This window comes from Rattus norvegicus, chromosome 10, assembly GCF_021556685.1.
Source record: "Rattus norvegicus strain SHRSP/BbbUtx chromosome 10, alternate assembly SHRSP_T2T, whole genome shotgun sequence".
Lineage (NCBI taxonomy): Eukaryota > Metazoa > Chordata > Mammalia > Rodentia > Muridae > Rattus > Rattus norvegicus.
The window spans coordinates 25,677,755-25,704,554 of record NC_141543.1 but is presented as its reverse complement, the minus strand read 5'-3'; the positions used below and the strand labels follow the sequence as shown (position 1 = coordinate 25,704,554).

At 47.1% G+C, this 26,800-nt stretch overlaps 1 protein-coding gene and 1 long non-coding RNA gene across 2 annotated transcripts in view; one reads left to right on the top strand and one right to left on the bottom strand.

Moving 5' to 3' along the window:
* Slit3 (slit guidance ligand 3) overlaps positions 1 to 26,800 on the bottom strand; it is a 585,823-nt gene that overhangs the window by 453,649 nt on the left and 105,374 nt on the right. Inside the window, 1 exon segment of the mRNA NM_031321.1 lies at positions 19,374 to 19,445. Coding sequence (NP_112611.1) covers positions 19,374 to 19,445 — 72 coding nt within the window.
* Positions 337 to 2,972, top strand: LOC148002814 (uncharacterized). Its single transcript, XR_015631178.1, has 2 exons — positions 337 to 1,141; positions 2,006 to 2,972. It is a non-coding gene; the product is annotated as an uncharacterized LOC148002814 (long non-coding RNA).

Here is a 26,800-nt window from a genome sequence, read left to right as displayed (position 1 = left end):
CCGTCAACTCTAGTTTTAAATAGAGTCGATTCATTTCTTAAAAGACTGTGAAGGTCAAATGCAATACCTCTGGAAGCAGGATTTCACCTTGGTATTGCCCCATATAATCTTTCCTTAGGGCAGGGACTGGCTTAGTGGCTTAAAACCTTGTCCTGAAAGCAAGAGTTGGGATCCTCAGCATCTGAGTGAATACCAGGTGAGGAGCATGGAGGCCCATCTGAAATTCGAGCCTTAGAAGGAAGAGAGAAAGGATCCCCAGGGCAATGTGGCTAGTGAAACTGGTTATATCAGTGAGCTCTGGGCTTGACTAAGAGCCACTGTCTCAAAGAATAAGGTAAAACAGAGATGAAAGATTCCTGATATCAACCTCAGGCCTACGTACCTACACACACACACACATACACACACATTTGCAGAGACATGCACCTGTGCACACATGTTCATCCACACACGTACAAACATGCAAACACACATTCATGCGTTCCATACATGCATGCACTTGAAAAGGAGAAAACCAAACAAATAAATGGACAAAAGACGAGAACTACAAGTGTCTGAATTCTTCTAAACCCCTTGCTTTACCCAGTCAGGCAGCTCCTAAACAGGCTGGCTACTGGCTACTCTGTACGAAACCTGCCCAGGACACAGCACAGTTATGTACTCTGTTGTTGGGAGAAGAATACAGACACACAGGAAACATCACATTTAGTAACAGCAAAGATGCACGGCGATGTCATGAAATAATACCGAAACTACCAAGAAGGTGTCACCAATGCGGTTCTGATGACCACACTGAAGAATTCCATGGACAGACGGAAGCAAGGATCTCTGTCAAGTGAGGTAGCCCCAGTGTGGCCCTTCTCTGAATGGGAGGCTTTGAGCCCCAAGAGTTGTGTAAGCGCAGCTAACATTTGCTGAGCGCTAGGCACGGTGCCAAGTGCTTTGTAAGGATTACTGCCGTTCGGGTTTGCAGTAACTCTATCATCCGGGTTTGCAGTAACTCTATCACAGACAAGTCTCACTCTTTAAAATCCACACAGCTCTGTTGCTCGGCTTGGCTATGTCTGGAGCGAGAAGGCTGGGCATTCCAAGTAGGGAGGGTGGTCAGTAGCCAGATCATGGAGCGGCATGGACAGAATAGGTGAGTGTGTGTCTAGGAGAAGGGAGGGGGAGAGGGCAAGTCTGTACCGTGGCTTGTTCACATGCTTATGCCTTTGCACTGGAGCTCGGAGGTAGCAGAAACTTTCCCAGGGTTGCCTAGCACTCCTGAACTGAAGTTCAGCAGAGGAGAGTTGAATTGGCAGAATTCAATTCCCCTAGAACAAGTGGGACACCGGCAGGTCTTCTGCATCCGGCTTTGCTTGGGTTTTTTTCTCTGCCCGCTGTATGGGCTACAGGAAGGCAGCCGAGGTTGGCCTTCTACCTGCAGCACAGCTCAGCACAGCCCAGCACCTGGACTTGTGTCTTATGATCTTATCGTTGCTGGCAAGAAAGGAGGGGACAAAGTGGGTGGGGGCCTACTGAGCTCTTACTGCAAGCCAGACAACAGCTAAGCTTAAATATATCATCACCCTTGAGTGTCTCCCCATCTCTGCCTGACTCTATATACATTTACACTGTGGCCTTTAAGAGCCAAATCCTGAGCTCTCATAGCAGAGGGAAGGTAATGTGACCACATGTTTGTCGCTCTCCCTACCTTCTGCCCCCAGCAGGCAAGCAGCCAAGGAGTCAGCCATGTTGGCTCCATCATGTGCCTACTAGCTTGAGCAAATTATCATTCTAGGACCTCACTTCCTTCCCAATGAAATAAAACAGAAATAACCACCTTACAAGAGACAGGAGCACCGAAGAGATTCTGCAGACTATGATGTTAAGAATAACCCCTGGTGCTTATGGGAGGCATAGTGCAGTGGTTTTGATTGTGTGGTGGTTATTATTATTGTTGTTGTTGTTGTTGTTGTTGTTGTTTTACTATGGTTTTCATCATACTCTCCTGTCCTCCCAGGCTCTCATCTCACAAACTCTGTGTACAGTTGCTACAGACACCACAGTGACTCCCACGAGCTTGTGGACAAACTAAGAGAATCCTTTTTGCTCCCCTCTCACCTAAGCCTAGAGAAGTGTTTCTAAGGGTATCAGAGCCATGGTCCACCCACCACATCAGCCGCAGAGCTCACAAGGAAGTGACATGGACCACATTCTTACTTCAGCTGACCATACCACACGGCCTAGGAAAGCCATGAATACGCTCCCTCCCTACCATCCAGGCCTTCTCTTCGTCTTCCCCCTTTCTCGTGACAAGCCCTTGTTGTGTTTCCCAACACTGATAAACATACTCTTGGGCCTGCGCCACTTTCCGCCCCAGAGTGAGTGTGGATTGAATAAAATAAGATCCTTTCATTTCTTCTCTCGCTGGTCTCCTCCGACTTGGCTGCTCATGGGCCCCCTTTCATCAGCTCTCCTGCAGAGAGGCCAAGTATGGATCAATTCTCCCCTACTGCCAAAGCCTGTTCTCTTGGTTTTCCCAGGGAAACAGAAGATTCTGATGAAATAAGATAGAATTCAGAGCTAGACGAGCTATGAATCCCAGGTCGGAATGAGGAAGCAGAACCTCTACTTTTCTCTTCTGTCAAATGGGTTCATGGTACCCACTAAGCCACCTGGTCTGGGGCTGAGAGACACCACAGCAAGAGGATATTACAGTGACGAGATGAGGGACCTTCCAGGTTCTTCGACAAGGAATCTTCTGGAAGAAGAGGAGTGACCCATATGTATCTCTCTCTTCATCACAATACCAAAGAACTACCAAGACTTTATCGGTAGAGTAGGGTCCATCAACTCACACATGGATTGTAACGATTTGTGCCTCAGCGACTACACACTCTCTGTCAGAACCTCGCCCTATCTACAGATAGACCACTGCAAATATGTAAATGACTGACCATGCTCCAATAAATTGTGCTTTCCAATCACAGGTCGCAAGTCGCTAGACAGGCCTTCGAATGATATTTGCTCATTTTTAGTAAGGGTTCAGAGTTGGCGAAGGGCACACTCCTTCAGCCAACCTCCTGTCCACACACACTATTCTAGAAACCCACCCCATGTGAGAGGCAGAGCTGGTTCAAACCAACAGAACTCCCCTTCTGCCTCAGAGAACCAGAGAATCTGATTTATAGGCGGGACGATTTGTTTCAAGCAATTCTGTCAGTGATTACACTGACTTCCACTAGCAGCTATGAGGTAAGTGATTTGACCCTTTCCTCTGAGTAATATTCCCCCCACTGAAATAAATGGAGGGTGTCTTTCTCTCCCATAAGCTAAGTATTATTTCCCTCATCACACAAGGCATGTGCAGAAGCTCCCAGCTATTAGCCTATCACTGAGGCAATCAGACCTCCAGGAGCCAGGAGTAATTTACAACAGGGAAATAAACAGGGCCCCAGATAAATAAATAAGAGGCCTGGGCTGGTCCAGGGCCTGCAAAGATTAAGTAATGAGAGTATCTATGGAAAGATTTAGTGTTAAGTGAGGTAGGGCCAAAGCAGCTTCCTATGGAGGAATCAAATTATATCACTGGAAAGAGATCTTATTGAAGTCCCTCATGCTGAGAAGGAAAATCAGCACTTCTTGGGGAGGGAGGGAGGGCTGCCATCATTAACATAGCAATTTGGGACTCCACACTGAGGCCTGGCTAATTAGCTGCAGGTAAGTGGGTTATATATGGCCCTGTGAGTGGGGCTGGGGCACACCAGTGAGCCTGCCCACCAGGAAAACCTGGTCAGTTCTTCATAGTCTGGGTCACAGTCATAGGCTGGGAAGTATTTTTTAAATAGCAGGAATCCCTTAGAAAGCAGAAGCAACCAGCTAGTATAGGAAGGGGATGCTTCTGGTAGGGACTCCCATTTGCTATGGAGATTCCTGGGGCTGGCTTTCCCCATGTGTCTGGACCTAGAAGTGGGAAGTGCTAGCTGTGGGAAGTGGTCTCCTCCCTCACTTACTCTAAGCAGACCTCTCCTCCTCTTCCCATCATGGGTGGTCCCAGCATGTCTTTAGATGGTGCCACCATTCTTTTAGCATGAAGAAAGAGTGTGGGGTCAGGGAGCTGGCCTCCATTCCTCTTTCTGATCACCTAACTTGCAGACTCTTTTCCTTGAACTGGCTCTCCAGTGAGGTCTACCCTTTCAGTTCCCTGCCTGAAGTATGTCATGACATGACCAATATGCTTCCATAGGACCATGGAGAAACCCTTTATGGGTACAAATCCTTGGTTTCTCCAGCAAGTCTTTTTTTTTTTTTTTTTTTTGCATCTGCAGATAATTAAATGATTAATAAAGACCACAGACGACATATTTCTCAGGGGTGATGGTGCCTGAGAAGTACATGACTCAGGCATTGGTAGATGAAGTGTCTGAATGCACATTTCTTTTCTTAAAAGACAGTTGCTACTCTGGGCAGCCCAGACCGGGCACACGTCAATCCTCCATGTCCTAAGCTAATAGGCCTCTTCCATGGTTTTCCCATTACTTCCTGAGAAATCATGGCTAAGGTAGGCTGTGCTCAAGACCAGAAATCTGAGAGGTAGAGATGTGGGGTCCCTTTTTGCTGTATGACTCAGTTTTCCAACAGTGGAAAGAGAACAGGGGTCTAAAGTTACAGAGGGCATCAATGAGTTCTGGCATTCTAGGATGATAAATACCAGAGCTGTCATGGAGGAGACAAGGTCTCATGCAGAGAATAACTCAGAACTGAGCCCGTGTGTGATCAGAAATGCTTTCACTGGCCTTGGGAGGATCCTCCCTTTCCTTTTGCCCTCCTCCAAATTCTCTTCCTTTGTTTCGCCTATTCTTTAAACGATCTCAGCCTCCACGGACAGTCATCTCCTCCTTCATTACATGGGATTAGAGGCGGCAATGACATCGGGCTACCCACAACAGGGGCACCTCCCACCGACATGGGACAATGAAGAGGGTCCCAAGAGCCCACGTTCTGTAGTGTGGTGTGGGAGATGCTGCACGTTGGTGGGTTTCCTGGAAGGAGAAACAGAAGAACAACAAACGATAGGTTGGCGCTCCTGATTACACAGCACTGCTGTAGAGCTTCAGAGAGAGTCGGTTTGGAAAACATTCATATTTTGATGTCCCGGAGTGGTTCCCGTTTGATTGGTTTAGAAGATATGGTTCATTTCAGCTTTGGACTCATTCACCAGATGTCTTTCAAACCACCTCTGGTTTAGATCCCAGATCAAGAGAAAAGTAATTTGGAAGTTTAGGCCAGTGTTTAGTACATTGGCGTGATCTAGCCTTTTCTCCGTCCTTTCCCTCCTTTTTCTTTCTTCTTTTTCTCCCCTCCGAATCAAGTTTGATTTTAGTGTGAATCCCTCTTGGTCCTTTATTTTTAAGCCTTCTCTGAGCAGAGGCTTCCAGTAACTGGACGATCTCTTTCAGTGCCCACTAGAAGTCAAAAATCAACGAGGCCTGGAGATGAAGCCAACAGTTTATCTTTCCATTTCATTTTATCGGAGAATATTATTCCCAGACCTTTGAAATAATCATCAAAACCAGCGCTCCTCTCCTTGGCTCCGAGTGTTGCGCACTGGCTCATATCTACTAGATGGGGAGCCTCCCAGGGCCATTTCTCTCTGCGGGGGTGGGGGGGAGGGGTACCCACTGCCCAAGCGTGAAATCCTGCCTGCCGTGACCTTATCCTCTCCCTGTGTGTTGCTTACAAGCATGTAAGACACGGTTCTCTCTGTGTGTGAGCATTCGTAGGCACACTGGTACATACATGTTCTTAATGAGTCTTCTGGGGCATTCCGGAACAAGGAAGAGAGAGATGGAATTTGCAACAGAAAGTACCTCTGACCCCACCGTTGAGAAGAAGAAGTCACCTTTGAAGAGACTGGGTTTCTCTTACTATTATTCTTATCTCACTTTGAGAGTTTTCCTCTAATAGCCACCATGTGCTAGATGCCAGCGTGGATGATTCAGAGTTAATAAGACAAACAGCATCCAGGCCCCCAAGATGCCTACCTCCCATTACAGGTGACAGAGCAGAAAGTAAACAAGTCATCAAACAAATGAGCTAGAGAATCCAGGTGGCAGCAAGTGCTCTAAAGAAAACAAAACAGGGTCAACCTGCAGACTGTGACCAGTAAGCGGGGAGATCGCCATACACCACACACAGAGGGGCCAGAAGGGATTTCTCAGGAAGGAAAGTTGGAGCCAGGGCCCTGCTGACATCTGGAATCTGCATATTCCAAGAACAGGCTGAGCCATCCTAATGACAGGAGGAAGTCCCATGGGATGACAGTGAAGTAGGGAGCAGCGGCCTGAGGTGCCACCAAAAGAGGGGCAGGAACTGGATGGTAGGGTATTGGAGTTGGCAGGACCAGCCGTCGTTACTCGAAGGTTTAATTTGTGCATATGAGGAGGTCTGATTTCACTCAAAATGATGATGACCGGCGATGGCAAAGGAGAAGCAGCAGGTTAGCTGCTGAGGAGGCCGTTGGTAAGCATCTCCCAGAGAAAGGGCGAGCCTACTCCTGGGGTGATGGAGCCAAGACAGAAGGTGTTCCACAATTGGGAACACAGGCAGAGAGCAGAACTGACAGTCTCCTGACCTTCTTGCCAGTGTCCGTCCACAGGGCCAGGGACACAGGGGGAAGGGTGGGTGGTGGGGGTCACGTGCTCCCAGGGAAGCCCTGTCTCTGCCTGCTGCTTTCCGGTCTCATTAGACCTAATGAATCCCCATCCTTCACTCCCATTTCAATAAAGGAAGTGCTCTGCAAATGGATGAGGGTCTGCAGAGAGCGCCATCAGCAGTGAACTCGATAATGACTATTTCCTAAGGTAATTTCGTTCGGTGCTTGAGCCCTAAGGATCTGGCGGCTGACGGTGCTTTGTCCTGGGTTCTTAAGAAAGAACTGAAGTCCCTGAAGGTCTCAGAGAGAAGCCTGACCCAGGCAAGTCTCTTGCAGGAAACAAAAGCGAGGATTTCTCCAGAGACCGGGAAACATTTGCAGCGACGACTCATTGTCTCTGATACAGACTCATCATAGCAACACCATGCGCCACAGACACCAATTATAAGCCAAGGAGACGGTGCATCCCCACCATCGGCTACTGCCTTCACAACCCCAGTATCACAGCACCCAGCATAGCATTACTCAGTCATTGGAGCTGCCTTACCAAGGCCCTCACTAAAGCAAAACTATACCTATATTGGGGTTCAGAGCCTAGAAAGGGTTTTGGGGTTTTTGTTTTTTCCTGCCTGTATCTTGTGTACTATGACACAGATATGTGCGTGACATGGTATGACATGTACACAGGCATAGTACAGTGTGTATGTGTGTATGTGTGTGTGTGTGTGTGTGTGTGTGTGTGAGAGAGAGAGAGAGAGAGAGTGTGTGAGAGACAGAGAGTGTGTGTCTGAGAGAGAGAGAGTGTGTATGTGTGTGTGTGTGTGTGTGTGTATTATTCTATCGGTGTGCTCTAGCACATAGGTATGCGGTCTGTGTTTATGTTATTCTATGTGAATGGGCATGGCATGATACATGTATCTGTGTGGTATGCTATAATGTATGACTATGGCATAATAGCTATGTGAGAATATTGTGAGGAAGGGTGTGTGTGTGGTATGTGTGTGTGGTGTAGTATGTAGTGAAGTTTGCTATGGTACAATTACATGTGTGTTGTGATATGACTGTGTGTGGCAGAGCATGACATGTGTATGGATTATATGGTGTATTAGATGCATGCACATGGTGCTACATGACATGTATAGATGCCAAGCATACATGAATTTTTAAAGATTTTTTAAAATTGTGTCTGGACACTTTGCATGCATGTATTATGTGTACCATGTACATGCAGGATCCTGCAGAAGACAGGAGGCGTCGGTTCCCTGAAAGTGGACTTAATAGAAAGTTACAAACTGCTCCGTGAGTGCTAGGAACTGGACACAGAGCAACCAGTGCTCTCAACCACTGAGCCATCTCTCTGGCCCCAACCATGCAATTTTGAAAAGGAGTAGGCAGCAGAGAGAATGATGGCAAGACTGGGTTATTGTGAAATTAAAAGATAAAACTTTGTGGCCCAGATTTCGATACTGATACCGCAGGTCATCAGTTTTAAACATTTACTGAAGTTAGATTTCCCTCAACACTTTGGTTCGCAGCGTGGTGTCCGCTGCACCTGACTGAGATGAGGGGAAATCAGTTCTAGCTCACTTCCTAGAAATGGCTTCCCCCCCTCCACCCCCCATAGTGACTTCATGGTCTTCGAAAGGCTGAGGTGTTTCCCTGCTCAGGGAAATGTCTATTTTGTGTCTATTTCCATCAAAACCTGACTCGTCAAGTTAAAAAAAAAAATCAGGTCCAGAGCTCTAGACACACAGTAGAAGCAAAACCATTGGTTCCCTGGCAGGATGTCCCACCTCTACAACCAGGGAGAACTCTTGGCTACACAACAGGTAGTGCCAATCAAGGGGAGGCCACACTTCCAAGCAGACTTCATTACCACACACAAGGTAAGGAAGAGCTACAGAGCAACTACGGGGGGCGGGGACAACACATCATGAATTACACAGTAAAATATTATTCTAAACCATGAGTCAAAATCGCAGGCCCTGCACATCTAACCCAGGCAAGGAATGTAAAATTTACTTAAATGTCTCTATTTCTGTTTGCTTTGGACAGTGCTGTGTTATCACAGTTTTGCTGTTTTTAATATTAGATCAACACGTTCGTTCCGGGCCTCAATCTCCAAGGCTTGTAAATGAACTGTAAACCTTAAGAATGGATTCTAATGCTCAAATCTAGGGACGTGATCCCCTAGGAAAGCCAGGAGAAAGGAAAGTTACAGGGGTGTTGTGTGTGTGTGTGTGTATGTGTGTGTGTGTGTGTGTGTGTGTGTGTTTATAGCTTGAATTTATTCTAGAGTCTGGCATATCAAATTAAAACTCTATTTGTTCCCGAAGGAGATCCCCAAACGCAGGTTAAAAACGAGAGATGACTGTGCTACAAATATTTAGAAATGTTTGATAGTGGTGCTGAATGTAGTTTTAGAACTCTATTTCAGCATTGTTGAATCTGGATATATTTGTATCATTCAGATAATGCAAGAACGCGTGTTTGGGGTCTGCCCACCTACAAAGGTTATTTTTCTATGTAGAAGGCAGTAGCCTCATAATGATTGAGTCCCTAGGCGATGTCTATCTCTTACGGACCATGAGGACGCCGTGATGTGTGTGAAAGTTGGCTCTGGTTTCTCATGTGTAACGAATACCACACTCTTTATCTGCACATTCTTGGGAATGGCCATAAATCCCTGTCTAAGTTGGCCAACTCCGCCGTGTGCTGCAGGGTGCTGAGCCGCCCTGGTATTGTGCACCGAGCGCTTGGCTGTCAGGGTTCCAACTCTGAAGGTGGGTCTCAGCCAAGGAAGCCTGAGAAAGAGCCAGGTGGCAAGAAGCCCAAATTCACACCCTCTGGGTTGATTAGACAGTTCTTGGTTCTAGGCACCCCAACAGCACAGGGAAACAACACACACACACACACACACACACACACACACACACACACACACACATACACACTCAGTAGGTAACCGGAATATTCTAGCTGTTTCTAGTCATACAGTCTTATCCCTGTGGACTGGGCAGAAATGTCACGAGGAACTGACAATCCCGAGTACAGCAAGGTATCATCTCTCCTCTCCCCCACCACTCATATGCATATGCAAACACATACCCGTATACATATACAGAGAACGTATTGGGTTACAGAGACTTCCCCCCACCCCGTGTGAACCAGGAAACAAGTCCTCCTTCTCATCAGCTGTTTGTCAGCAGCAGCTAAGATACGGGATCTTTTCCAAAGCCCTCTCTTAGGTAACACCTTTCCCCAAAGTTTTCCACTTTTTGTAGCGATCTGGCTGTTCCCAAGGGTTTACTATCAAAGGGACCACCTCTGTCCAGCACTGTTTGTCAAAGGTTTGACTCTGGCTTTCCCATTGGATCATTTCTATCTCTGGAGCCCATGGCATGACCCGAGAGTGGCAAACACATCCACAGAAAACTATCTTGGAACCCCCTACTAGGCAAACCAAGAAAACCCTGTACCTTCCAACCAAAGAAAATACTAAATCCACAAAATCACTTAAGCCACCCTTCCAAAATGAAGGAGACTCGAAATGTTTTAAGCAGCAACCTATAAGAAACTCATTCTGTGGGATGTCTCACATTCCACCCCGTGGTTTATTCTCCCATATACCCCTGCCAGTAATATCAACCAGATGTGGCAGAGAAGTCTGTGCAGAATTGTAAAAGTTACAAGCATATTCTGCAATTCCAAAGCGCTGTAAACTCACAGCTTGCTTTTCTTTGCCTCTTTGGGAAAAAAAAATTAAAAAAAAAAGATTCCAAACAATTTCCCAGTTGCCAGAATGCTCTCTTGTCTGATACTTTGGAGAACTTTCTTGTTTGCCCAAAGGGCTAAAGGGATTAAAAATGTAAAATCTAACTCCTACCTCTGGTAAATGGTAGGGAGTCCAGAAAGGCCTACTTACGAACCTGTTTGCTAGATTCTTATCTTTTAAAATTTCGTCTTAACGTCTGAAATCTCTGATACGAGCGTGTATTCATATATGCCCACAAAAATGAGCATGCATACACTCAAAGTACTGAACAAACATTTTGCCAATATGTGATTTTCCCCCCCTCTTTCTCAGTCCCTAAACCATTTAAAGTGTGTCGGAGGTACTTGACAGGGTGGGGAAATAAAGCCAGGAATTGTAAGTTAGAATACCCTGGGTTTATTCCTTGTGGTTAGATGTTTAGGCTTTAGTTTCAACTTCTGTGTAATGGGCACAAGGACACAGCCACTGCAGGTCTTTTATGAGGAATTGGAAAGTGTATAGGCTGTGTAGCCAAATGGAGGGGCTCGAAGGATTTCTCCTCCAAAATCCATAAAGAAACAGGGGTTATCCTAGATGGGTGTTTCCTAAGGTATGGCCACATCCAACGCCGCATTCAGCATCCCCAAGCATGCCTATTTATAAAGTCAAATACCCTGGTCCATTCCAGATCCAACAAGCCAGGAGTCAGCATTAAAGGGTGTCTTTTCTGTTCGATAAGAACGAAAGCCTACCCTTGCCGTGTAGAATTTATAGTTCTGGGCCGTCATAGGGCACATTGTTTGAAATTTAGATTCCCAGGTTCCATCTCAGACCTACGGAGCCAGAGTCCAACTTCTAATAAGATCCCCAGGAGTTTAGATGCCCTGCCAAGAAGCTAGTCCAGACCAGTGGTTCTCAACCTGGGGGGTCACAACCCCGGAGGTTGTCAAACAACCCTTTCACAGGGGTCGCATATCAGATATTTACATTATGAGTCATACCAGTAACAAAATTACAGTTATGAAGTAGCAACAAAAATAACTTTATGGTTGGGGGTCACCACGACATAAGGAACCGTATTAAAGGGTTGTAGCATTAGGAAGGTTGAGACCCACTGGTCTAAACAATGCTTGGTTCTAATACTATGTGGTATAGTCTACAGGACAATTCAAACCTTCTCTCCAACATTATGGTGAGGTTTTCTATGTTCATCTGGGCAAATCCTAGACAGGGAAGGGGACATCACATTCTCCATGTCTACTCTCCTGGTTCTGGCTTAATTTAGTTCAGAGATCGAGAACAAGAAACACAGGAACACAGAAGAAGTTGGAGTAGAAGTGGGGTCAATACTTGGAAAATAGAAAACCCAGGAGTGACATGATACCCACTCACATTCATGACCTATCCACACATGTGATAGGGAAACATGTCTTAATGTTTCACAAACCAAAGAGAAGACCCTGCTTCCTACAGTGTGGAACTTGGGGTCAATACAAGGGGGAAGCAGTTGGGGAACTTATGTCGGTTGTCTGTGAGCTCTGCTTGGCCAAGCCCTTGGAGAGCACGACCTTGCAACTCCCACCTCAATAGCCATAGGTTATCCAAAAAGACAATACCTCATCCAGTCCTCTTTAGACATGGCACTGAACCCCAGAGAGGCAACAGAGCACGCAAGGACCACCCAGGGCTCTTCGTTCAAGGCTCCAGATAAGAGCCAATGCCAGCACCCTCCCCATCCTGACCACCATCCCAGCAGGCTGGCTTCCCACTGGGGTCCTGTTGTTTCACTGCATCAGGTAGGAGCCCTGTTGGAAAGCTGGCTAGTGTGCCTTTTGTTTTCTCCACTGGGTTTTTCACTTTTACAGCACTATTTTACAGCAGAGTTTAATAGAGACACGTACCGCATGGAGCTGTGTTTTAAAGTTGAATGAGAAAATGGAAGAATAAGGCAGTTGCAGAAGGCTTGGTGAGCTGCAGACGTACCGCATGGAGCTGTGTTTTAAAGTTGAATGAGAAAATGGAAGAATAAGGCAGTTGCAGAAGGCTTGGTGAGCTGCAGACGGTACTGCAGAGAGGATCAGGCTCTGGTCAGCCAGCCAGGCAGGGCTCAGGGCTAGCCTCTGGATGATTCCCAGGAGTCAGTCAGTACTCACCAAGCCACCCCCAGGCAACTGGCACTTCCCTTACTGAACCTCTCCGAACCCCAGTACAGACAGTCTGGTTAGGAATCTGAGCCCGGAGATCAAGGAAGCTTGGTTTTGAATTCTGGATCTACTAGTGACTGGCACCATGACAGGAGAAGAAGCTGCCACAGAGGCAGCACAGGGACTCCGGTTAGCTCCCTGGACATCTCTGTATTGTTTTCAGATGCCTGGGGATTAACTTCCCAAGCCTCTTGTGATTCCATTGGAGTGACACTGGGTTTAACCTCAGTGTCGTGTTTTCAACACTGTCAAACAGCTCAGTGAACTCAGAGGAGAATAATCAGGGCCCTTGTCACCCCATGCGACTGCGTGAATAGCTTCCATTACCTAGTAATAAACATGGTACACATGGATCCAGGACAGGTAACTGGGCAGTACCCCCCTAACCCCAACCTGCTCAACCTCCAAGGCCAACCCCTCAACCTGTCCAAAGCTGTCCCATCTGGGGAAATTTGGGTCTTGTAAGCGTTCTTTCATCCTACCCAATGTTCCTTCGAGAGAATTTTGGACATTATTATCTGCTTAGCATTTGGTAGATGAAACCCCTACCCTACCTCAACTGTGTAAAAGCAAAGGCTGAACGTTCGTGCAGGAATGAGAAATCAGTATCTCCCAGGTCGTAAAACAAGCCACCGTGTCACCCCGTCCTCTGTATAATAGAACCATGATCAGAGGGGCAAGGCAACTTGTGAGCAGCAGAACCAACAGGAGCCAGATCTCCCCGATCTACATGTATTGCTTATCCAGCCCTCTTGGGACGCTGGAGCCTGGGCTGTTTCCTAGATGCTAAAGAGCTCACACCACTGACCCCAGAGCACAGCCGGTGCACTGCTCCATTCTCTAGCTAGCAAGAGTTAACGGCAAGCCTTTCACTGTGCAACTACTACATGCCGTATTCAACGCTTCCTGGTGTCCATTTGTCCCCACAACACCCCAGAGACATTGGCTTATTACTAGCTCCTTTTCTGATGATGATCTGAGACAGAGGGGCTAAGCTCAAGTCCTGAGCATATTCTCTCTCTCTCTCTTTCTCTCTCTTCCTCCTCTTCCTCTTCCTCTTCCTCCTCCTCCTCCTCCTCCTCCTCCTCCTCCCCCCCCCCCCCCCCCCGTGCATCAGCTCACTAGGAATCCCAGACAAATCAGATGCATAGTTTCGACTCCTGGTCCTTCTGCCAGGACGCTAAGACCTCAGATACACTTAGCACCTGAGGTGGAGTCCTTGCTGGTAGTGTGTAGACTACAGCAGAGGGATCCCCGAGCCATGTCCCTCATACTCAAGAGCAGACTTGAGGGGAGATAAGCAGTGTAAGGGTGCTGGATCTGTGAGCAGACAGAGGTCAGTGACCAGCAAAGGCCTGGAAGAAACATTGAGACATGTGACGGTCCATTGTCTCCCTGAGACAAAACTGAGGAGATCTTCAACTCTCCATAGCTGGAGGGCCAGGCAGTATGTGACGGTAGAAAAACGTTAAGGGCTTAGCAGAACCACAGGTGGGCCCTGATTCCTGTCTTAGTTCAGGTGTTGCTACTGTAATGAAACACCAGGACTCGGAAAAAGGAAAAAGAAAAAAAAGGAAGAAAGAAAAAAGCAAGTTGGAAAGAAACGGGTTTGTTTGGCTTATCCTTCCACAGAACTGTTCACAACAGTGGATGGAAGTCAGGACAGAAATTCAAACAGCCAGAACCTGGAGGCAGGAGCTGACCCAGAGGCCATGGAGGGATGCTGCTTACTGGCCTGCTCCACTAGCTTCCTCAGCCTGCTTTCCTATAAAACTCATTATCAACCCCACCCCAGGGATGGTACCACCCACAATGGGCTGGGTCTTCCCCCATCTATAGAATTAAGAAAACGCCCTGTAGCTGGATCTTTAGAGGCATTTTTTTCAGTTGAAGTTCCCTCCTTCCAAATTACTAGCTTGTGTTGAGTTGACACAAAACTATCCAGCAGAGCCCGCATTCCATGCATGGTTCTTCCTCTTTCTCTCTGACCCCTCAGGATGAGGTTGTGTTTTTCTGTGTGCTCCAGACATGGCTGGCCGAGCGGCCATAGATCCAAAATAAGGAGGCTGGTCTGTTATGGATTGGGATCTCCAAAACTGAGCGTACAGGGGCCTTTTGTTTTTAAGTTGATGATGCCAGGAATGGAAAACTAGCACATTTTCCACTTTTCAGGCTGTAGAAGCAGATTTGACACTGGTTTGTCATTCAGACTGGTGTGAAGATTCGAACTGAACACGGGGGCCGGGGAGGGGCTGCAGCTTACCACGGCTATGCAGAGGTAATTTGACTGCTCCGAGCTTTACTTGCCCATGAAGTGGGAACGGTGACGGACTTAGGAACAAGCTCACGGAAATGGAGAAAAGTGGCCTCTGGATTTGAGTTATCCAGAGTTAGATGTGGCTTCTACCAGAACCATGCCAGGCAAGCTCATGTACCGCTTTGAGCCTCGCCTTTGATGCACTCCCACAGAACAACACTAACCAGGGTACAAACCCCAGCACCTACCCAGCAGAGCTGTCAGGACACCCAAATAAGTGGCACTCAGTGCTAGCTGGTGCTGTTATCTTAAAGCGTTATTACAAGGAACTGAAGCACTCATATGTGTGATAAACTTGTGGGCACCTGTTGTTATCCAGGGGCATTTCTTACCGTGTCTTCTCCTTCGATCACCGTCTATGGAGAACCTGTTGTCCAAACAAGTGGGATGAATGTGTGACAACACTTGGTTGATCATGTGACCATGCCTGGTTGATCAGAGGACACTGTCACCTTAGCAGTGATCCTCTGTTTAGACAGCCCTGTGAGTGAGCTGAGGAACCGCGGCCCATTCGGTCCTTTTCCACCAGAATTCTTAGAGTTCCCTAGAGCTGAGAGATTAGAGCACTGTGAGTTTTCTGCTGTGACTCACAGCTGTGCCCACTGTTTCAAGGGATGCAACATGAAGTCTCTATGACATCGCCTGGGCCCTGCCTCCAGTTGTTCCCAAAGTCTTTACTACTACTGGACTCTTCTCAGTTACAGGATCTGATAGATTTCCTCTTTGGGGTCAGTTGGCTCCAGTCTCGTTTCTGGTCCTCATTAGTCGGAAGTATTACTAACAGAGCATAGGCCGTCAATAGTAACCACTTCCCTTTTTTACCTCTATGTTAAATATTTCTTCTTGTTCCAACACTGCCTTTCCAAGAGATATGTGTTGTGGTTCGAATGTGAAATGTCTTCCTTCCATAGGCAGATTTTTAAACACAGATTTTAGCCTCAAATGGTGATGTTGTTTCAGAAGGCTATGGAACCTTTAGGGGGCAGAGCTTCTCCAGAAGAAGGAAGTCACTGAGGTGGTTCAGGAACTGAGGTATTTATAGCCTAATCCTCTAAATGGGACCAGCAGCCTCTTCTTCCCGTCGCCCAACCTTCCCTGTCATGACAGACTGTATCCCTTTACACTGTAAGTCAAAATAAAGTCTTTCTTCCCTCAAGTTGCTTCTTGTCAGGTAGTCAGTCATAGCGACGAGAAAGGTTAACCCACTTAAAAAAAATTCCTTAATTCCTTGAAGTTGGGTGAAGGAGGAGGATCTGGGCTCAGTTTAAGAGGGAGAGTTGGGGCTGGATGTGATCAAAGAGGGGCATGCATGAAATTCTCAAAGAATGTATAAAAATATCCTCTGGATGAACACTGGATGTGAGGAAGTTTGGCTCTAGACTCAATAATGAGAGCAACAGCCAGAAGTGCGGCTGTCTCCCAGGGCCGGCCTCAGACCAGTTGGCTTCGGGATCCACACTGAGGCTGCCTCCCCAGGGAACTGGCTGTCTGCGCCTCCTGAGAGGCGGAGTTCTATTCCAGCAGAGCCGATGGCATATGTATATGCACCCATGATTGCACATTTATTGATTTTCTAATTTGTACCCTGCTAACTTCCAAAAAGCCCCCGGAGTGGCTGACAAAATAAGACAAAGACATAATGTAGTCATTAAGGAAAATCAAAGATCAAGCCCAAAGAGAAAAGGCAATGGCTGATTATCGCTCCAACCTGGGTTACTATAGTTGCGCATATATATATATATATATATATATATATATATATATATATATATATCAGCCTTTGGCAATCAGTCAGAATGTGTCAAGGTCGGGCTCAAGGAGAGCTAAGTATCCTTCAGATCCTCTGCTCTGTCCTCAGCGCAAAAAGCTAGGTTATCATAGGCAGCCAAAGAAAGATACTGGATGGATGGATGGATGGATGGATGGATGGATGGATGGATGGATGGATGATGGATGGATAGTGAATAAAAGACTCAAACCTCTCTGAGATCACTGTTTGAATCCTTTGGCCCATACCATTCACAGATCTGACCTACTCAGTTAGCCATCACTGTCTGAGCACCTATCTGTGCCAACCTTTGTGCCTGGCCAAAGCCTTGCAGAAGGATGATCACCCAACAAGTTGAACATGGCTCCTGCCTTAGCAGCTGCAGCTCTCTGGCTTGAGGCAGAGGTTTTGGTATGAGTTTATCTCAATGCTCACTGAAACTTCAAATTCCACCCCCCAGCACCGCCCCCCCCCCTTCTGGAGCTGAGATTGTAAAGACAAAAGCTTCAGAAGGAATTACAGTTATTATGGCCCTTCTGTCTTCTAGCGCTCTCAAGTCTAGGATGCATACGTTATACTGTTATACTATTATCTCGCTCTGAGTCTTCACAGTTCTCCTGACAGGCTGGGACAAGGGAGGAGAGGCAGCCCTGTCTACTGATGAAGACAGTTAGGCACAGAAAGGAAAGGGACTTTCCAAACTCTGCTAGAAAAGGGCAATGAAAACAGAACCCAGTGCTGTCCAGATCCTGGACCCTACAGTTCCCATCCCAGATACTGGTTAACAACACCTGAAACCTCTCTGTTCTGGTTCAGGACTCCTGGCACAAAATGGGCATTGCCTGGTGATTTAGGGAGACATCTGTGAATAGGAAAGCAGCCCAGCTGACACTTAAAGCGATCGAGTCCTCAGATCTCAATTCCACTCCCTCAAAGCCACCAGCAGCTGCAGGACCCAGTCTCTCCTTCCATCCAGAATCTAATGTTGAGCTGAGCAGCATATGCCCGCAGTACCTGGTAAAGGTGGCATGAAAGAGCAATGAAGTCCTGGGGCGAGGGGGACACATGGCTACTCGGGGAGCACTGGACGGGTGCCTGTTAGGTCCTCCTCTGTGGGGTACAACATCCAGATTGGAAATTCTAGGAAAGAAATCTCTCCACTGAGCATGCACAGACCTTTCTGGTTAGCATGTCTAATACATAAAACACACGGCATTTCTAACACAGAAAACGCATTTACACAGTATTTCTATTGTATTAAGGGCGACGCGTGCAAGGAATGACTGAAGTGCAGGGGGAGTTGTATGTAGCTATTTAGATACAAACATCTCCCCAGGCGGCTGGGGATTTAGTTATCCATTAGAGTCCGGGGATTAAAGGCTGCAAGGATAGTGATGCACACAGGAAGGGGGATGTCAAAAACCAGGGCGGTCCGTGGAGGATCCATGGCTTGTGGAACTCTGATTGGCAACCAGACTGAACATTTCCTCCAGCCACAGGCTCTTCCAGGTGGATGCAGATTAAAAGGGAGGTCACTTCCTGTCTTACATTTAGCCAAGTCAGCTGACTAGGTGAACGAGAAAACCAAAGAGCCTGCAAGAAGAGACCATGGATGGAATACATGTGTGTCCTTCAGAAAGCAAACAGAGCCACTGCTCTACTGAACATCACATAGTACAGGCATTGTTCTTGCCCCTTGAAAACTCATTTACATGCATGGTGCGTGTGTGCGTGTGTTCGTGCGAGTGTCTGTGTGTGTGTGTGTGTGTGTGTGTGTGTGTGTATGTGTGTGTGTGTTTATACCCACATACATACATAAATATGTATCCCCTAACTCAGGGCTTAAGTGCACACAGAGACATGTGTTTCCTATTTTCCAGTTTATTCCAGTCTGCATGCACTGTTTGATTGCATAAGTAGGCATTAAACCCAGCCATGGGGAAGGAGACTGGTGGCCATAACATGAGAGCCTCCCAGTAATGCCAGTGTCTTCTGAGTCAGGCTATGAATCCTCCTGCTTGTCAGACACTGTGCTGGTGCATTCAGAGGATCCTTGGGCAGCACAGTTCACCCGTCATCCACTGCTAGAGGGATTTCAAGTTCACGGTCAATAACTGGCACTTGCAGAGCTCACCCATAATCCACAAGTCACAGTCTCTACCACAGTTTGTACCTCCGGTTCCCAAGCTCTTAGGCTGTCACAGTGAATATATTCCCAGAAGCATGGCCACCCAAACCTTTCTGGAAAATAATGTGAAAATCAACTTTTTTTTCTTCATTTTTTTTTTCATCAAATGACAGATCTGGAGACCCAGAGTTCCTGGACTGCCAATGGCAAGAAGTGAACAATGGGGTATCAAGGCAGTGAGCTTAGTCCAGACTAAGAATGCACACAGCACCTTCCAACTAATAGGGTCACCGTACAGGGAACTTCCATGTGGAAAGTTCAGGCCCAATGGACAAGTCACCTCCTTCTTCGTAAGGGGAAAAACATCCACAACCACATAGTGCTAGTTTTCACTGGTCCATAAAGCCACCCAGCTCTGACAGACGGAACAAGAAGTCAGACTTTGCCCCCCACCCCCAAGCTCCATATGGCATAAATGCTATACATAGCAACAACCACAATGTCCATGAGACCAAAGCCAGGCAAGAATACAAGGGAGAGAATAAAAGTGAATGCTACTCACAGTCTGGTGAGCTTCGGTGTGCTCTGGAAAAGTAATTCTGGAAGGACCTGGAGCTTGTTCTTGTTCAGACGTCTGTTGGGGAAAGGATGAATGGAAAGATGTCAAAGGAACGACAAGTGTGTAGAGTGTATACACAGACATTGCTTTGATCAATCGACCCATCCCCAGGCATTAAGAGACTTTCTAGATCTCTCAGCATGGAATGCTCAACACACAGAAGGCACATAGACCATTATAACAGAGGTTATAGTCAGGCTGAAAATAGCAATGCCTATCGGTCAAACCAAGCCCATTGGCTGTGCCTCCTCTCCTTGGTCACAAGTCAGGGACAGACATCACTCATGGGTGACAACTTTCTTTCCCATGGATTCCAGAGAACACTTTTGGGCTTTTCACAGCATAAATTAAATATCAGAGAAAATGTTCCAAGTCTTAAATAATGGTGGGGATCAGAGCAGATGGCAGTTGCCATAGGAACAGAAAAGAGGGCAAGTCATATCATTATGGGTTGAAGGATCCAAAAACCAATCTCTGTCATGGGGGCTCTTGGGAGCACAGCAGAGCTGTATTGTGACATTCATGGGTCCTTGGCCCTTTGGCTTTTATGAGATGCTTTGTCCATGAGAATTTTTACATGTTATATCTGTATAAATATAAAAATGAGCACACTGTACATCTATTGAAAGCCTTCATTTCAACCTAAAAGTTTATTTTGTTCTGAGCTCAAAGCAATTAAGACATATTTATGGGATGTGACAATGTGGTGGGTTTTTCTCCCTGCAGCTAATAGAGAATTTGGTCCTAAATAGGTGTCCAAACTCTAGGCACAAAGTATGGCTTGCAGTAAAACTCGGCCCTGTAGTGCTAGATCATACTAGGTGGTTGCCAACAGAGCTGTTAGGGTCTGAATCTGCAATGTCCTGGTTCTCCAGTGTTGGTGCTATTTGGATATTCTGTAGAACTTTTAGGGGTGGGGTCTAGCTGGTAGAAATATATCATTAGGAAAGGGCCTTTGAAGGTTCCAATGTTCTCTTGGCCTTCTGGTCTACCACGGTACTTGTAGACTTCATTACACACTCCTACCACCAAGTGAGCTTCTCCTCCTTGCCTTTCCTGCCACGATGGACTGAACTCTCTCAAAGAGAGAGCCCAATTAAAAACAAAATCTTACCTTCCTCATCTATGTCATATATTGTGGTCTCAGTGACTTAAAACTTGGTAACGCAGAAAATAACCCAAGTTTCTTCTGAGCATGGCTGAGACTAACTGTTCACAGAAAGGACCGAGGGACACCGAGCCCCTGTTGTGATGTTGATGAAGGATGCTTTCCTGAGGTAATCAACCTGAAGAGGAGGCTGTTCCTAGCTAGCTCCATGTTCTGCATTGCATCTATTCATAGGTGAAAAGCAATAACCTGGAACAACTGTTACCCCCCATGGTAGAGCTAAACAAACTGAGGAGAAAAGCAGGCTCTACACCCAACATCTCTCAAATGAAGGCCAAGCCTGCTCCTTCCCCTACATCTCCAAGAAAACATGACTCTGGAAAAGGAGACTTACCTACTATCTCCCTTCATTCTATAGACAAAAATCTTCAGTAGAACCACGAACTCAAAGGAGATCAGAAAAGGCCAAGCATGAGACAGAAGTATTTATGACATCTCCTAATAAACACCTTTCTTGGAGCATGCAACTCAGCCCTGACAAAGTGTGTGCCACATGGGGTGGGCCCAGGGGTGCTGCTGGAGAAGCTTCTAATCAGAGGGAGGCAGGTACAGAAGGCTGGGAAGTAGGACAGGAAGCGCTCCAACATGCTGCCTGCCTCTATGATGGTCTGGCTCCAATAATTGTGATCTTATTTCTAATGGCTTAGAAAGGATTGTAAAAACATACAACATGAAAGTAGCTGTCTTCTCAGTTTCTAAGCACACAGTTTGGAGGTATGGGGCACCGTTGTGTGGCTGCTCGCACCCTCTGCTCTGCATACCAAGTGCTGTGCAAGCTGCCCTGGCAGTCTCTGGAAGTAGAGCTTAAGGCCTGGTTTGTTATTGTCCTCTTGCCTCCTACGTAATAGATTCAAAGCCAAGGATACAGGCCAGCCCGAGGCCACAGCATCTCTCAGGGGTGCTATAGCAGGATTTGGTCATAATCAGCTAGCTTTCTGCTTTCCTTTCCTCTATGACTGCTACTTCTTCCACTCTGTCCAGACGCTGATCTGCCCTGAGTACAATGCCCTTCCTGAAAAGGACTCTCTTGTTGGCCCTTTGGGCAAGAACTGAGTCTCTCTTTGAGTCTGTCTGGAACCACCCTTGTCGTCACAATTGCACAAAGTCTGGTGAGGATTCCGTTCAGACACCCAACTCTCGGTCTAGGCAAAGCCCTTAGAGTCTAACCCACTGCCTCGTACAGTGGCGGACAGGGTATTTAGTGTGCTAAAAGCCTTAGACTCGCAGCTATAAATAAAGCCAGCCTAGCTCTGAGGCTCCCGGAAGGGAAGAAATACTTTTCATTTCTTTACTGGTATTTATGGCTGGACAAAAATAAAAACACAACCAAATTTAGCCAATTGTGCTCTGCCGGCTGCTTCTCAACCCCTGAATGAGGATTCTTGGCGGCCAGGCTGGGCTCTGATCCCAGTAGCCCCAGGGCCTTTCCACCGCTGACTAGGTTGGGTCACATGCCAGTTCTCCATATCAGGAGTTTAATGTTATATTTCCAGATCACTCTAAGACTTATTCTCTTTTCCTTGGTGAATCAATTGGACAAGGGTCTCCTGCTTCTGTTCCCTGTTGGGGCACTAGCCTGGTTTGAAAGTCAAACTTCAGGCAAGGAGGCCAGCTACCCGAGTTATTGAGTATGGAATGGAGAGAAACAAGCTGTTCTCCTGAAAGTTGCAGATGGTGGCTGATGCCACCTGCTTTGATGTGAATCTGGCACTGGAGGTGGCAATCTCTAGCCACCGTTCGAGTCAGAATGAACAGTGGGCTGAACATAGAACCGAATGGACCTGGATGAGGTCAGCATTGATGCGTTCCACAGGAGCCAGGCCAGGTTAAGCTAGGAAGAGGGCACACACATGTGCCCCCTTTTCCTCTATGATCTGAAGCCTTCTGATGGATCAAGGTCAAAAGCCTACTGGTTGTTGAGTTGCCCTTATAGTTTCTCAACTTCAGTGGGGAAGCTTTAAGACACACAGCCTTGTCTTTGTAAAGGGGTTGTTGAAGACCTACTTGCATTTGGCCATGCATGCAACGTACATGTTCAGGAGCTTTGACCACTGTTGGACTGATCCACTTCAGTCAACCACATACCCACCCGTCTATCTGTCCATTCAACTCTTCTTCTAGTCACCTGATCATTCATCATTTCTCCTTTGTCCCTCCACCCTCCCATCTCTCCAGTTCTTTTTTAATAAAAGCTTGAAGAGACGAGTGAGATGCAATCACTTCTTTAAGACCGCTGTACATAGCTGGGGAAGACATACGTGAAGTATAAAATTATATCATGCTCTTGTAAGCAGAGGTGTGGCAGGGATGTGGAGGAGGGGCAGCTAGGCAGTCCTAGTTAAACAATGCGTCCCAAACAAAGAGACTCTGAGTTCCGATTGGAAGGATGAGCTGGACTCTTCAGGAGCCACAAAGAATTCTCGGTTTAGAGTATATGCAATCCCGTGGATGGCAGAGTCTGCGGGCTGTGTCGGGAGCAGTCTTGTACTGTTTTTGTGAGGAAGTTGGGGGTGGCCTTTATGTAAAATAATAAGCATCAGAAAGAGTATCATCCAGAAAGCAGTCATCTGGTTAGAATTTGAGGACGTCCTCTCGGGTGGCAACAGGCGAGAGGACCACCTGTAGAGCAGTCCTCTCTGACCTGGAAGGGGGCGACACCGGAATTAAGGAGGACAGTTGAGAGTGCTCTAGAGTAATGAGTGCGGGCACCGTTAATAATAACCAAGCACCAGTGCAGAGACAGATGCGACGTGTAACCGGTAGGTTTGTGACTGGACGCCTGTGAGGGATGGGGGCTCGGCAGCAATGGCGGCAGTACAAGCAGCCCTCTGAGATTAAGCTTGGGTAATGTATCAGTCAAAATCACTAGTCATCGATGAGCGAGCAGAAGAGAAAAGGGAGGGGGGGGGTACAGAAGGGGAGTGTAGTACCATTCAGAACACCTGGATCACTGAGCTGTCTCAAATGCGTTCCAGCCACTTAAACCTAGTACTAACACTAAAAGACACAAGTCAACCTCCATTTGAAACATTTCACACACATTCAATTCATGGAAAGGCCTAGAGGCCAACACTCATACCGTCCCTGAAAAAAGATAACAGTGGTCGAAGAGGGATCAGGCACTTGCCCATAGCAAAACAGCCAACTTGATGATGTAGGACCTGAAGCCAGATGCCTGATGTTAAACCTGTAGCTAATGGGGCAGGAAGGCCCTTCATTATGCTTCAGTGCTTAATACGTGAGTCTCATCTTCTCAGAATGGAAAACATAGTCTGTATCCTACAGAGAGACAGCCACAGCACCAGGCTCACAAGGGACCTTTATGAAGGGCTTGTTCAGTTTGATGCATAAACCAAAAGTCTGGAGTGGCCACTTGGGGGAGTCTGGGGAAGCAGATGGCCCCCTGGGATAGCTATGGGGACCACCTTGAGTGGAGAAAAGGCTCCCAGAGCCCCAGCTTCCAGATTCAGTTGCACAAGGTGAGAAAGAGACAGGCTAACCAATTCACCTCACTGGAGAAAGGACTGGGTTGGGGACCTCTAGGACCACCCACATACCAGCAGTCCCCTTTCTTTACACACAGACTTGTGGAATGTCCAGGTGTCTTGGGCTAGACCCTGGAGGGAGCAAGGCAGTGTGTTGACCCGAAAAGGTCACCAGGGCTGCTTGCGTTAGTCACAAGCAGCCTGTGTTTATTCTCCGTCTGCTGATACTTTCAGAAACACCCTCCTGTCTACACAGAAAGCATCAATGCTACTTTGTTCTCCAAGACAGAAGCTCCCAGTGGAGAGATGGGGAAGAAGCCTTAAGTCACGGCAAAGCACCATCACCACCCCCACCACCCCCAAATTCACAGGCATCCCTGTGAGTGGTAAGAAAGATGAAACTTTGGGGAGACCAGATTGGAGGCGACTCCCGTCAGCTGCCTGCTGTAGCGTAGATGACTTGACACAACATATCCAGTCTACTACCCTGCCACAGGCCGGAAGTAAACTGCCCTTATCTGATGGATTCAGTAAGCAGCTTCACTTTTGATAGGTTACGGTTTCTGCCACTTCCAATCAGGAACAATCCTGCATTTGGGGCCTGACAGTCTTGTTGGCCAATAGCCTCTCCACCCAGGGTCACTTCGGTTGAGTGACTTGCTCTTTGCCTTTGGGCTCACCCTTTAAATGGTGGTGGCATTTTAAAAAATTGACAGCTTAGGTGACGGATGAAGGATCTTCCTTCTAATATAGCAACTGTGAGCCAATTCAAAACTGACTCCCCTCCTTTCGGCATGTGCTCAATGACATTTGGGTTGGCTCCTGCCAAACTTTAAGATTAGTTATTTTTAGTTTGCAACTCCCAAGTAACCTAAGAGCAATTAGAAACCTTTGTTTTTGAGATCTCTGTAGAAAATTAACTCTGTCGTAGACCAAATCCCCTGCCCCTGAGCTGTCTTTTTGACATTGAAATTGTTTATGAGAACTTAAAAAAAATCTTAAAAGAGATTATTTTAAGAATACAATTATATTATGTAATAGCAAACCGTGGCTCTAACAGGATACCTGAGAGGGCTGAATGGTTTAGCTTCTGCAAACAGTTTTGCAGGGTTTCTCCAGGGCTCAATAAACAGTAGCAGCTACAACTACTGTTATTATCATTAAGAGCTCAAAAGTAGGGATTGATCTTTTTCCATCACAGATGACTGTATCGGTCAGCAAGGCAGTAACAAGCGAGCTCCACAGTCTCGCTGGGCCAACACTGAGCATGCTGAACACCTTTCTTCTTCTATGATGCCACAGGAGAAAACATGGTCATCAGAGCCACTGTGTCAGGAGAGAAAGAAAAGAGGGAGGTGGGGTACTAAAGGCAGGAGGGACCACGACAGCTCACAATCCTCTGACCCTGTAGTGACTCACAAAACTTCTCCTGCTATCCCATTAGCCTTAACTAGTCACATGACCCAAAGGCAGCAGGAATATACTGGAAGCTTTGGATACCTGGTGGGGACTCTCCTAATAACCAACATTGCTTTGGCTTTTTTCCTTTGTTAACTTGTTCATTCTTCCCTTCCTGCTTTTTTGTTTGTTTGTTTGTTTGTTTTTTGTTGTTGTTGTTGTAATGTTAACACAGGGTGCTTACTACACACTATAGTACTCTATATAGATGTATCTCTTAATCGTTTGAGCAGCTTAAAGAAGACATCGAGGCACAAGAGAGGTTAGGTAAGACCTCACACCTTATAAATGAGACTTAGGCAGCGCGCTCTTGGACACTAAAGCCTGTGCCTTGGACCTCTGTCATGACTTTGTTACTTACGTAACAGGAGGCCCCTCGATAATCCCCAACGGGAACCAATACCAAGACGCAGCTGCCGGTGCTAGAGTTGGAGAAACTGAGTCAGAGAGCAGCCTAAGAAGCCGACCCTGACCATGCCTGCTGTCAGTCTTGAACCCCCCATGTACCAGAACACTCTGAGGGTCCCTGGGCTGGAGCATCGTTTAGGAAATTGTGGCCTTGTTTCTCTCGGACCTGATGAGTTTTCCATTCAGAACAGCCCCGTGTGTTCTCAGCTCCTACAGGCAGTTCTGGACACCCATGTGGGTGTCCTGTGTTAAGGTCTGACGGACTCTGAGATCTTTCCTTACACAGATTAACTTAAAGAGAAAATAAGCTCGGAGCCCCCACTCCTCCACAACAACGCCCTCTGACTTTCCCGCACCTTATATTGGATCAATTTTCCTCCAATTACACGGCTGTTGGGGAGAGCACACCGATGGCTGCAGACTACTCGCCTCTGACCATAGTCCCTCTGCCACCATATGCTCGACTGTCACTGCATCCATAAGACTCTGATTCGGGGAGGAAAAGAGGGGCAGGGGATGAAAGGGGCGTGGTTCCCATCTATGCAGCTGCACAGGAGACCTCTGGGCTGTTGGAGATTGAGATGGGTGCCAGGAAACTTGGGCTTCAGGGTTGCTGCCTCTCAGGTCTACGTCACGTTGGCTCAGAGCAACGCTGATGGCACAGAGGCTGTAATCAGCAGGTTGCTTTATGAATGACCCAAGTCAAGAGCACGGTGGGAGATGGCTCAGTGGGTAGAACAGTTGCCGCACAAGCATAAAGACCCCAATTCCGGTCCCCAGCACCCATGTAACAAGCCAAGCATGGTGGTGTACGCCTGTGACCCCACACTGGGGCTGCAGAGTTAATCAGA